The sequence below is a fragment of the Crassostrea angulata genome, chromosome 5 (genome assembly GCF_025612915.1).
Source record: "Crassostrea angulata isolate pt1a10 chromosome 5, ASM2561291v2, whole genome shotgun sequence".
Lineage (NCBI taxonomy): Eukaryota > Metazoa > Mollusca > Bivalvia > Ostreida > Ostreidae > Magallana > Magallana angulata.
In genome coordinates, this window is record NC_069115.1 from 30077739 (window position 1) to 30091729 (window position 13991).

Sequence of the window (13991 nt, forward strand, 5' to 3'; positions counted from 1 at the left end):
AATAATATTTGAAAGAACTGAAATTTATTCCTCCAATTTTAAAGTTATTTACAAAGATTTATCAAAGCAAAATCTAATGGGCCAAAATAACCAAGATTTTTAGATACTTAAGATATTAAAAAATATTTTGTATCATCTGAAATTTAAATATTGAATATCATTTCCATCCATGATTTAAATTTTTAAAAATTTTAATTCTTTGCATACAATTACATACAAAAACGATATTTAAATATGTAAGAGGTTTTAACTTCAATTCACTAATCACAAATTGTGATCACAAGCAATTTTTTTTTCATCTTTAAACATAAATTATATATACTTTGAACAAACTACCTTATTAAATTCTTTCCTTTTTATTTATTCTAACATAAATAATAGAGAAATTTAATAAATAATTTTGTTTATTGAAAGTGCATGATTTAACTTAAATAATGGGGCACTTATTTCATCAAAACCTCGATCTCCCTTATTTCAAAAGTTGTGTCACGGCATTGTCAATTTCTTGAAGTAAATGGCATTAAATCAGAGTTTCAGTCCTCAATCCAATCACTTGTGTTGGCACACGGATTTCCTCTGTGTAATTTATTTTCTAAAGGATGGGAATTAAAAGTTTTGTTTAAATTACATTGTAGGAAATTTAAACACATAATGTCCCCTTTTTACTTTTCACAAAAGATTGTTAATTGCACAATTCAAGTAAGGAATTGCCAAGTTCAATCTGGGCAAATAAAAATATAAAAAGGATAAAAAAAAAAAAGCTTTGACTTTCGTTCATTAATATATATGAAGATTGGAAACGATTTAGCGAGATGTTTATCATTACAAAATCTGTCACTTTTCAAGAACGGCCCCATAGGCTTTGATTGAGGTGACAATGTAGCGATCAACTTCTTTTGTGTCGAAACATGAAAAGAAAGGAAATTAAAGTTTAGCCACATGACTTTAGTTGCTATATACAAAGGAGGTTTCAAGCAAATAAGAGACCTAAAAAACGGAAACCTCGGAAAAAAATTTTCTCCCAATGCTCTGGACACATGTAAAAGTATGGCTACAACTTCAACAAAGCCTGTTTGCATTGGGAATAAATACCAGAAGATGAAAGCGTGTGAACTGTACTATTTCAAATGACATCAGTACAATTCCATGGTTGCCAGATAGTGTTGAGGAATTATTGAAATTTTTTTTCTAATCCACGCAAATTTAAACAATTTTTTTTTTTTTGGTGTTTGTGTGCGCACACACACACCCGTTGAGGATGTGAAAGTTGCATGGATTAAGAAAGAATTTGTGAAGTTTCTTTCATGCTTGAAATAAAAAGAAATTGGTCCTTGGAGATAAATAGGAACAATTCAAACAATCCTCGGGCGAGAAAAGAGTCAAAATCGGCAGTAAGATATAGAGACTTGGGGGTAACTCGCATGATTTGTGTACAATTTAATTCTTTTTTCTTATGATACACTTAGAAATCTCTGGGAAATGAACATCTTTTACCAAGATGATAAGTGATATGTTCTTTTAAAAGCGCTCAATCAATCTCAATGAGAATTATCTGTAAAGTGCTGTGAAAAGCGGGACATGGAAAAAATTTCAATTGTTTGAATTTCGGATTTTAAATTCAAAATTGAAAGTGCCAGAGAATCTGATCTTATCAATGGATTAAGTGATTTAGGGAGATAGACTTTCTTTTATTTTATGCCATTTGTGAGAAAAAATATCAAAGTGAATATTATTGATTTTTCCAATGGTGATGAATAGGGAGCTGAAGGGGGATGTAATGTTGATTATAGAAAAAAGGAAAAAAATCGGCAAGGTTTTTTTTTATACCCTTCAATTTTGGGATGAAATTATTTTCATTGTTCAATTAAGAAATGGCCACCTGGCTATCAAGTTTAATTGTCTGGATATTTTCTTTGCAACCATTTATTGTTGGAATCATCAAACATGAAGTTTGTCGATAATTAATATATTTTACCTGCCACAAATGACAATTTCATTATTTTTTTGCCATATCAAAAACATTTAAAGAGATTTTTTGAGGATTTTTTATGCATGTTATGGAAATTGAAAATACTTTCCCAGTGCCGAAAATGAAATCACCAGCAATGGCAGCCAATGATTCATGGATGCCGAGCAAGAAAAAATCCCATGGAAGTAAAACCTCCCTCACTTCGTCCAAAGAAAATGTCTTCAATTCTTTTCCCCTGGACAAGATACAAGTGAGCGGACAGCAGATGCATACTCCAAGAGTCGGTAATGGCGATGATCGCCATGACTTCTCGAACTCATACAATATGGTGAAAAAATCGAACAGTGAGGGGCCAGGGAGTTTGACAACTGTGTCTTATGCTATTCCTCCGGTGAAGGAGGTTCTCTCCCTTCAAGGATTAAAAGAACTCATAAAAGGAGTCGGTTTCTCTAATATTCCCGTCCAGCACCCCGAAATGGTAAGGCAGGGCTATAGGAGACCATAGTGTCTCCTTTTTTTTTTTTGCATGCAAATTCAGCTTGAAATATAATAATCAGAAGTAATGAAAAAAAATTTACTGTATGTCTGAATTCCTATTTGGTATATGGGTTGATATTAATGAATGAAAGTACTTTCGAAAATTTACCAATCTTTAAATTCTTTTTGCCAATGGGTAGATTTTATGATAGAGGTTTTTTTGGTGCATGGAGTAGATGATTATTAGAAAATCAATAGGTCTTTTTATGCAACCATCATAAAGATGTTTGGTTAATAAGATTCTGCTATTGAATAAAGTACATGAAAAACGTATCATAAATTTGTTGATTTTAAAAATTGGTCAGGAAGACAAAGTTGAAAGATAAATGACTCAGAAAGAATATTTTTTTCAGACATCAGACCTTGTACAAAAAGTGAGTTCTTGTGTTTTAGTAGATTTTAAATTTTAATTTGCAAACATAATTTGTTTAAAGTTCAGGAAGTTCAAAAGTTTAAAACAATTTTAGCAACTCTGTAGTTTAAATGACCACTAATTCTATCTAGGTAAATTTAATCAAATAAATATAAGGGCCATTTTAAGAGGGAACATTGTACAATCACAACTTTGGTAGGACTTACAAAACTAGCTGCAATTGACCTCTGACCTTTTGACCAAAAATGATTTTTTGACTCCCAACACACATTATATGCTGACTAGGGGAAATTTAGGATCTTGATCGAAATCTGTAACTTTTAAAATCCTTGACAGGTACTAAAATTACATGGCCTCATTTTCCCTTATAGAGAGGGGATTAATTAACAAAAGGATTTTTAAATCTCAGTTTAATTAATTAATAAATTAATATCTGCTGACTTGATTATTAAAATGTTACACAATATGATTTAAACCAGTGAACAACCTAATGGATTTAAAAAAAAAAAAGTATAGATATACAAATGTAATCCATTAATTGCTTGCCTACAAGTGTATGGTCAACAACGATCAGATCTAAATTCACTTTACCAATCACAATTAGATGTATCAATAGATACTGTCACTGGCCATCAAGTACAAAATCATTTGCATTGTTTAATTATCAATTTACTTCCTCACCTTATGCAGTGAAAATACATAAAACTCCTCTTTGTCTTTTATCTGAGAACATAGGCGTTGGAACTGGAAGGTTGGGGGGGGGGGGGGTGGTTGCTAAGCGCATCCCTCCCTCCCTCCCTCTTAACATTTTAGCAAATTTAGACATTTAACTGTAACCATAATCCTTTTTTTTTGGCTTGTTAATATTTCTGTTAAGTCTAGCCCCCACCATTTTTGATTTGCCTCTGACAGCAATAGAGTATTTTGCTGTTTTGTGTCATTAATGACATGAAATCATGAATGACTTAAATTTGTTGTAATTCATATAGATATTAACCGTCATAAAATAAATGGTATCCAAAGGAATGCTTCTCGCAATTTTACACATATTCCATGACTATTTCATATGTAATTTACACTATTCTGAATAGATTAGAATTGCCTTGTTATGGGCAATTGATATTGGCTTACAGATCATGGAATAAAAGTCAGAATCTAAGCTATTATGAAGTATTTGCTTGGTTAAAGAATATACCGGTACTCACTGTCAATGTCTACATGTATAAGCTGTCAAAGACTTCATTTTCAGGCAGTGGGTGGTATTTATAATGCCATACATGCACAATTAATTTATTGGTGGTCATGCACAATATGAGCTCTTTGAGAGCTGCTTTTGAAGCTGTTGCTATGGTATCCACCTCCATGATTATAGATAGACAAAGAAAACTATGCCATTGGAGACTTTTGCTATTGAAGTTGCATTCATTATTAGTTAAAGAGTGTTTAATTTCCAAAAGCAAATAATAAGTACTAAGCAAATAATAAGTATATAGAGATTTCAGTCATGTAGGTGGCACATAGGTGTGAATAAAATTGACAAAAATTTATGCAAGCAGTCTTAAATTAGCAGATCTGTGTTAGCTGGTAACGGCCACACAGAGTCTTTGTTTAATATTGCTCTATATTGCTTAGAACAATGATATATGATATCTATTATCACAACAAAACATTGCTAACTGAAGAAATATGTGACGGCTGCAATTACTTATACTGAAGACCTTGGCCAGTGCATTTATTGGGTGCAGTATATGCCAGGTGTATTTGCGCTTCCATTTGCCACTTGAAAAAAAGAATTCGAAAAACTGATTGATCGAAACAAACCATGGGGTCTCCGTTAACTGTAACAATTCCAGATCACACACCTTTGTCGAAAAATGCACAGAATTGCGACCCTGCTGTGCATTTGTTCTTCAGCAGTATTTTTATTAGCCCTCACTCTATCTAGTCTATACATGGGTAAATAGAGGTGTTTGCTTTTTATTAACTGTGGAGAATGATCTGCATAGAGATATATAATGCCAAGATTGTCAGATGTCAATTCTAATGGTTTGTACTGTGTATTATGGGGTTGGTGTATTCTAGCACCTTCAGATGCTCTTATTGCCACGTCTTTCCCTCTATATACTTCTGACGCACTCTATAAAGAATTTGTCACTGGACAGCTTTTTTAGCTCACCTGAGCTGAAAGCTCAAGTGAGCTATTCTGATCACTTTTTGTCCGTCGTCCGTCTGTCCGTCCGTCCGTCCGTCTGTCCGTCCGTCTGTCTGTCCGTCTGTAAACTTTTTACATTTTGAACTTCTTCTCTAAAACCGCTTATCCAATTTCAACCAAATTTGGCACAAATCATCCTTATGGGAGGGCGAATATAAATTGCAGAAATAAAAGTCCGATCTGTATTCAAAGCGGAGAAAACCTTGAAACTGTAGAAAAAGGGGGGTGCATTTTTAAAAATCTTCTTCTCAAGAACTACTGATTCCAATTCAACGTAGTTTAGCATAAATTATCCTTATGGGAAGGAAAATATAAATTGCAAAAATTAAGGTCTAATTCTGTTTCAAATCTGAGTTATTACGAAAATAATAATAAAGGAAAGGCGTGTTTCAATCAGTTTAATAGCCTCGGATTCGGCATCCGGTAAAATGGGTAGACAAGACTTGGCCTGGGCAAAACAAAAGATGAGCAGTTATTAATCTGCCAATCTCATTAAAATTTCAGGATATTTGATGGACCAGTATATTTGTATTTGCTGTAAATATTGCTGCAAAATAATGCGTATTTGGAATTGACGATTGCCGATCTGCCCCGGCTTTTATTTTGCCACGGCCCGGTTTTGCTTACCCATTTTACCAAGACTCGTATTCCATTGTTCTTTGTTTAAAGCAGCCATGACATTATACGAAAAAGGGTCGATCTGACTATGATGAATTTGCTTGTTGTGCAACAGTTTGCGTATGAAGGGAAATTTTTGAAACATGAAAAATATATTGGTGCCGATTTTGTGAAGTAAATTGAGGCTAAATATTTCAATGCGTTGACAGTTTTCACACATGACGTTGATGTTAGCTTGTTCTGATTTTCGTTTCGTTTTCATTATTTATGCTTTGTAACCTGGAAACTGTCGTCTGTATTTCGTGATTTTTACGTATCAAATCAAACAGAGACTTCGGTAAATCAAACAGTTACGTTAACTGTTTACCTGCGCAAATTAAGCAAAATCTGATGTAGGAGTACTGAAATACAATTCATTCTATCGGTAATTCAGCATTATTTTTTGCGTAATGGTAGATTAATGCAATAGGTTTTTGTTGAAATGCTCGGCATTTTCTCTAGTTTATTCAGTTTAAATAGAGTTTGATATCGCTTACGGAAATATGTAGGTATATACATGTATATATATGATTCATTTCGAAAAAATAAATTGTGTTCTTTATTTGTTATACATGTAGTGCATGTTTCTTGTGTTTAATTGTTAACAATTTCTATTTACTAACCATTTTTGAGTGTTTGCTTCGAATTATAAGCAAGATACAGAGATTTGCTAACAATTGTATGTTTGTACACAGATCTTAAAAGCTAAAGATTAAATCAAAATACTGATAGTACTGAAAAGCGCTAACCCAGCTTCTGTATGTATATAACAGATATATGTATATAGCATTTCAGCTTCTGTATACGCACTATATTTCCTCATCACTGCATGACAGTCCCTGCAATGATGTATGTAAGCCCCGTACATTAATTTCACAATAACCCGTAAATTAGATTCACAATAGCCCGTGCAGTTATGTGCATAAACCCCTGAAACTGGTTCCCTAACCAGTTTAAATGATGTATACTTTTGCTTAAGGGGGCGGTTATTCGATGCACCGGAAGTTGAAGTCTAACGACAATTGAAGGACTGAGCTATGCTTAGCGCTTTAAAAAGTAAAACAATTGTCAATATTTATTACGAAAATTTTCAAAATCTGTTCTTCCAGAAACTAACTTATTGAGTTGTAAACTTAACCTTTTTAGCTCACCTGAGAATGGGGCCACAATGGGGGGGTCGAAGTTTAACAAATGAATATATAGAGTAAATCTTTAGAAATCCTCTTCTCAGAAACTAATCGGCCAGGAAAGCTGAAACTTGTGTGGAAGCATCCTCAGGTAGTGTAGATTCAAAGATGTGAAAATCATGACCCCTGGGGATATGGTGGGGCCACAATGGAGGGTCGAAGTTTAACATATGAATATAAAAAGTTAATCTTTAAAAATATTCTTCTCAGAAACTAATTGGCCAGGAAAGCTGACACTTGTGTGGATGCATCCTTATGTAGTGAAGATTCAAATTTGTGAAAATCATGACCCCCGGGGTTAGGTTTGGGCCACAATGGGAGATCGACGTTTTACATGGGAATATACACAGTTAATCTTTAAAAATCTTCTTCTCAGAAACTAATCAGTCAGGAAAGCTGACACTTGTGTGGATGCATCCTCAGGTAGTGTAAATTCAAAGTTGTAAAAATCATGACCCCCGGGGGTAGGGTTGGGCCACAATGGGGGATCGAAGTTTAACATAGGAATATATACAGTAAATCTTTAAAAATCTTCTTCTCAGTAACTAATTCGAAGGCAAAGCTGGAACTTGTCTGGAAGCATCCTCAGGTAGTGAAGATTTAAAGTTGTGAAAATCATGACCCCTGGGGGTAGGTTGGGGCCACAATGGGGGATTGAAGTTAAACATATGATAATATACAGTAAATCTTTAAAAATCTTCTTCTCAGAAACTAATTAGCCAGGAAAGCTAAAACTTGTGTGGAAGCATCCTCAGTTAGTGTAGATTCAAATTTGTGAAAAGCATGACCCCTGGGGGTAGGTTTGGGCCACAATGGGAGGTCGATGTTTTACATAGGAATAAACAGAGTCATCTTTAAAAATCTTCTTCTCAAAAACTAATCAGCCAGGAAAGCTGGAACTTGTGTGAAAGCATCCTCAGGTAGTGTAGATTCAAAGTTGTGAAAATAATGATCCCCAGGGGTAGGGTGGGGCCACAATGGGGGGGGGTCAAAGTTTAACAAAGGAATTTATAGGGTAAATCTTTAAAAATCTTCTCAGAAACTAATCAGCCAGATGATTCTTTATAATTGTTAAGACTTTGGCCCCAGGACAATTCTTTGGCCTCACGAGAAGGTTGAGAGTTTACTGTACGTTTATATCCCATATATAAACTATTGTTAGGGATCTTTTTGAGAACTGCAATACTCAACACATGATATGACTATAAAAATCATCCTGTTAGAAAAGGGACTAATGATTATAAACATAAGAATATCCAGGGGAAAATGGATTTTATTTATACAGGATTTACATGAATTACTGTATATTGTCCAGATAGTTTGTATTATGACTCCATTGAGCTGATTTTATCAAACCTATTGTTCCTCAGGTGAGCGATGTGGCCCATGGGCCTCTTGTTTATGTTTACAATAGATTGATTTAGTAACTATAATTATGCATAGACATTGAGATATTGGAATAATATAAAATCCCCAAACCTTGTTTACAAATATTATTAACGTTTATAACAACATTAGAAGGCACACACAGAAGGATGCATGGTACATCTTGTACCAATTTACATTTAATTTTAATTGTTCCTTTTAAACCCCCAAAATTTCCTGTTGTTCATCAATCTCAGTCACTCCTATACAATGGGATATAGTCTTGCCTTTCAATTGAGTATATATACCATTTTCAAAAGTTTTTGTTAAAGAGTTCTTAATTACATTGTACAAATAAGAGGAAAGATGTCATTCTTTTGAAGAATTTCATTTCTTCAGTACTCTCTTTCTTTTTCTTTTTTAGATATCTACAAAAATTAGGAATGATATCTCTGCTTTATTCTAAAAAAAAAAACTTGCTCGTTTTGAATAAAATTGAAAGCTTTTATCATACCGAAATGGCAGAGTTTGAAGCCAGTTTTTCTGCAATGGAGATAGTTCAACTTTGTCAAGAACTCAATTCTGTTACATATTTATTTAAGAAAATTAAATGTTCTCACTTGCGTAGAAATCTAAGTCATGATTGAGAAAGTCTTATGAACACGATTTCACTGTTTTCTATTTCTTTGGTGAGGGGTATTCTCTTTAACTTGCATTGTTGAGTATATAAAGCTGAGGAAACCCTATTCTCAACCCTGTAACAAGAGGTCAATATTGAGAAAGCTTTCCTCCAGATTGTTGACGCTACCCTGGAGGTGTGTACATAGTACTTATTATTGTCCCTATAGTGTTCACCTGTACCGTTACACCTTGGTGTTGTGTGACTATACCGGTACCTTTGGATTTCCAGCAGTCAACATTTTCAAGTTGTTTGTGCCCATGTGTGATGTTTGCGTGCTTTGGTCATGGCTATATTTAACAAGTTTTTGGATTTAAAAAACCCAATCTTTCTCAAAGTTGATCGAGTGGACTAGCTTTTATGATTAATGCAGAAAGGTTACTGTTTTGATTAATGACATTACAAAAGATAATGGTTGAAACATTAATTGGGAAAGATATAAATATACTTTCAACTAATAATGACCAGTTATTTCATAATTACATGTAATAGAGAGGCATAAAAATGATTTTGCACTGATTGAATATTAATTTGTCCACATGAGAAAATAAAAAAGACAGACATTTTTAGAAAAATTAATCATAAGTTGTCCCCCTTAGAATGTTTTTTTAAGAATCAGATATATGTACTGCAGTAACCTTCAAATATATGATAATCATATATAGATATATATTTTTAAGACACCATATTGAAATATTATTCTGTGATATTTCAAAAATATTTGTAAATTAGATGTTTAGTTTTCAATCAATTAACTGTATGGTTCAGTCTGATCTTTATTTTTAAAAAAACCTGACCTCATAGTTTTCTGATTACAGGTACATGTGTACTTGGATTTCAGGATTCTGACTACAAGTTTTGAAAATCTTAAAGACATTGTTAACATAATAAAGATTTAGATCCGAGTTTCCTGAATTCTTGAATTAATAGGATTCAAATGATGGTTTTCAAGCAACACACCTGTATTTAAGTATCAGTCTGGTATCCCCGATGAGAGTAACTTCTTTGCTATGAGAGCCTTATAGCTCTGTAAGCCCATTGTTTATTTGTTCTTGTTTTCAGAATCAGTCCAGAGCTGGTTACGTAAGCTTTGTAGGCAATGCACCCATGGTGGAAAAATTATTGAGAGAGGTAAAGCAAAACAAATTCAAGAGGCTGGCTACCCGGTATATACATATACTAGCTGTCACATCCAAACAAAAATCTCAAGGGACAATTTAATTGAAATTAGAACCTCCATCCGCTTCCTGGTTTTCAATATGTCTTGACTTTATCAAAAATCGGGAAGCTGATAGAAGTTCTGATTTTAATGAAATTGGTCAAGGGCCTAAATTAACCATGGGGAAAAAACGTAACATGTTTTTTATATTCCAATCTGTCCTTAAAATAATTGGTGAAGGGCTTTCTTAGAAGGGCTTTAATAACTGAGAAATTTATTTTCCTGGTAATACTTTCTTGTTTGTGTAATATAGAATAATGATTTTGCTGTGAGTTCAAAGTAACAAAAACCTTTGGTAGCTAGGAGTACTATCAGTTCTTTGATTAATTCTATTTTAATTGCATGTAATTCATGTGTGAGTCTCTTTTATTAACAAATAATATTAAAGTAACTAATAGATGTAAATTCTAATTTTTTCATAAGGTAAGTAATGTATTCCTCTTCTTAACTCGATCTCTTTTGGTAAAGAAAAAAATCTTTATTTCCTTAATCGAGTACCGATATTTGTATTCTTCAATGTAGCATGCAGCTTCTCAGAAAAATCGTGACTTTCTGTCGCAAGATGAACGCCATATTTGTGAACGATTCGAGCAGCACATGTTGAGTATGAAACTCCAGAATCAGTCGAAACATCATAGTCCCGAGCATGCTTTTGCTCGGAGACTGATGGTATGAGGGCACCAAACAATTAATTCACAACTTTTAGCATGATCTACAATTCTTTACCACACCATACCATGTGGATTTTTTGTCTGTTTTTATTTTCATTTTTTTTTTTTCATTTTTGGCACTTTTGGAATGGTTTTGAGAATATTTTTCACTTTTTTCATTTCATACATTTATAATGTTATAGATAGATTAACTTTCACATATTTTTCTTTTTATTAATTTTTTTTGCAGATTTTTATAAAGGCTTTATTTGCAAATAAGAATCTTTTTGCATGCTTTCAGAACCATATGCATGCATGCAATTTATATATACCGATATTTAAGTTGCGATTGAAAAAAAATAAATTGACATTGCATGAATGTTCTTTTTTTTTATATTGTAAGAGATTCTTTCAAAGCTTTCCTACTTGATCAAAAAAAAATTTAGATTTATTTTAGCAGCTGATTATTATAACATATTTTGTATGTAGACATGATATATTCTGTATTTTATTTTTAAATTTTTTTAATAGAAAAAAGCTTTAAGAATTCAGCCATCAAATCTGACAATTACCAATATTATACTAATCATCTTTCATTTGATTTGAAATTTTGATCATTGAAAGTCAGAAAGTTAACTCGTTAATAATACATAGATAATTTAATCAGAACCCAGTGAAAATAAATGATTCATTTCCACTGAAAATAAATTGAGGGCTTGAAACGCTATAACAGACATAATTATTATTTTTATCTCAGATCAGTTTATAAAACATGCACTTAATTGTTTACAAAAAACTGTCATATACCGCGGTAGTTTATGGGTACATTTTGTGTAATTTTTAGACACTAAAGAAGAGGGAAGCTTTGAGGCGAAGAAATGCGGAGATGTTAGAGCTACGGAAACAGAGGAAGGACTCCTCATCGCCTCACTCACCCGTGTCCGACAAAAGTAAGGCACATAGAGAGTCACATTGACATTTTAATGTCTTCAGAAACCAATAGACAATCTCCAATAAGTTCACTGACCATGAACCAACTCAAACAAACTCTTTTTTAATCAATAAATATGCATGTAATTTAAAGCATTTAAAGCTTTTGAATTAATTAGCAATGTTTGGGCAACAAGCAGTTTTTGCTAAATCAGGAATATTGCTAATATAAATACCATGCATAAATTCAGGATGACTGGCAGTGGGTTATGATGAAGGGAGAAAATTTGCATGATTGAATGTTTTTTTTTAATTTTTAACCTATACCTGGTATATACTATTAAAAGAACGTCAAATTGAAACCTAATTTTGCGTTTGTCTGATGAGAGACATAATGTTTACAAAGAATTATTAATTAAAAAAAGGAGGTATAACTAAATTTTATTTCTTGCGTTTAAAAAAAATATGTGGTTGCATGAATTTGGCATTTAGCTGTCAATTATTTACTTTCCTAAGTGTTTAACAATTAAAAATGCCTTTGTTGGGTATTAATTCCAAATAAAGCTTAAAATTAATACATGTAATATTTAACCAGCCATTTAAAGTTAAAAACCATTTATTGATCATTAAAGTCTGTTAAGAGAGAAATTTTAACAATACGGTATTATATATAATTCTTCATTAGAGGTTTCATACAGGTAATACCAGATGTTTCTTAATATTTTCAGGACTCAAAGTCAGGTTTAAGACCCCTGCTCTCTTCCCTAAGAAAACAGTACCCAACAAAGATCTCATCTCAATACCCAAGGAGTCCTGGGGGGCAGAGAAACCGGAGAGTGACCCGGATTCATCCAGACTGGATGGCTCCGAGTCGGATTCTCGTCTAAAGCAGGCAGAAGATGATCTGGAACTAAAAGGATCCGAATCCGGTAAAATATTTATATCAAGGAATCTTTTATTTATTTTTCACTTTTTACATTTTTTTTTAGGTATTTTAAGAATATATTTGCAGTCTAGTTTTTATGCTTTCATGTTACAATTAACTCTCTCTCTCTCTCTCTCTCTCATTTATACATGATATTGCATGTAATATGTAATATAATAACTTTCTTCAATTTATCAGAAAATAGCAAGAAAGGATCTAGTTCATCAGGTGACAAAGATGGCTCTGAAAAATCTTCTTCCCACCATAGTTCTGGTTCACTTCCACCTGTTGCCATGGAAACAACAAACAAGGATGCTGAAGATGAAGGTAGGTGTATAGTCCATGTTCTAATTTGTTTTTTCATATTTATCTAATTTACTCCCTGTTGACTCTTAAGTTCTTATTCTTTTCATTATTTTTGACTACTCTTATTTACTATTTTGAGGTAAGAATTCAAATATATTCTTATGTGAACCTAAAACCATATTTTATCCAATAAATGAAAAGAAGAAAATGATGCAGTGTTCGAGGAACCAAAATTACCAACACCTCAACCAGGTCTATCAGAACCAGAAGTTCCAGAGCCAGTGCAATCGCGTACTGAAACGGCTTCTGATAAATCGCTTGTTGAAGTAGAATCCCTAGATAATGAACCAGTTGAACCCAAAGGAGTTGAAAATGAACCAGTTGAAAAACTGGTTTTACCTGACCCCCTCCAAGATTCTGAGTCAGAATTAGACAGAGGTAGTTTATATGTTGTGTCCAGCACGATATATCTGTGTCACCACTGTTCAAATTCACCATCTACATGTGCAGTGTAATTTTGTTGTCACAGGTCATATTGGAACTAACTCGGTCACAATGTCAAGCATCCATTGTTGTGATTTTGAATATAATAAATGCGCATGGCCATAATCACATGCATGTATGTGTATGTTCTGTCCCATGCAAGCCAGCAAGTGTACATATAACAAATAATGTCACAGCAAACATATAGATCACTGAATATAAATGCATTATGATATATGTTATTATTAAAGTGTTATAAATTTTATTTGCAGTCACGGGCTATTTAGTTACTAAATCAGATGCTACATGATTATTTGTTGTCATTGTCTAAAATATCATTTGCGTGCTCTTATAAGCTCCAATTAAATCACTTAGGGTTAATGAACTAATTCACTCACTGCACTTCACATCTGATGTCACTTTACAAAATATTGTAATGTATGTGCATGATGTCATATTTGCTATATATATAATGAAACTAGATTTGTTACAAAGGGTA

The 13991-nt window shown here is 33.0% G+C and overlaps 1 protein-coding gene across 13 annotated transcripts in view; it reads left to right on the forward strand.

The window, feature by feature from the left end:
* LOC128184239 (neurofilament medium polypeptide-like) overlaps window positions 1-13991 on the forward strand; it is a 36909-nt gene that overhangs the window by 10938 nt on the left and 11980 nt on the right. For 6 of the 13 annotated variants that reach the window (XM_052853638.1, XM_052853641.1, XM_052853635.1 and 3 more), the window contains 6 exons: window positions 10042-10110; window positions 10721-10867; window positions 11693-11798; window positions 12507-12707; window positions 12902-13030; window positions 13211-13447. In XM_052853638.1, the coding sequence (XP_052709598.1) occupies window positions 10042-10110; window positions 10721-10867; window positions 11693-11798; window positions 12507-12707; window positions 12902-13030; window positions 13211-13447 (889 nt within the window). Of the gene's footprint in view, window positions 1-960; window positions 2448-10041; window positions 10111-10720; window positions 10868-11692; window positions 11799-12506; window positions 12708-12901; window positions 13031-13210; window positions 13448-13991 lie in introns of those variants that run through there. The other 7 variants (XM_052853645.1, XM_052853646.1, XM_052853639.1 and 4 more) reach the window with 6 other exon arrangements.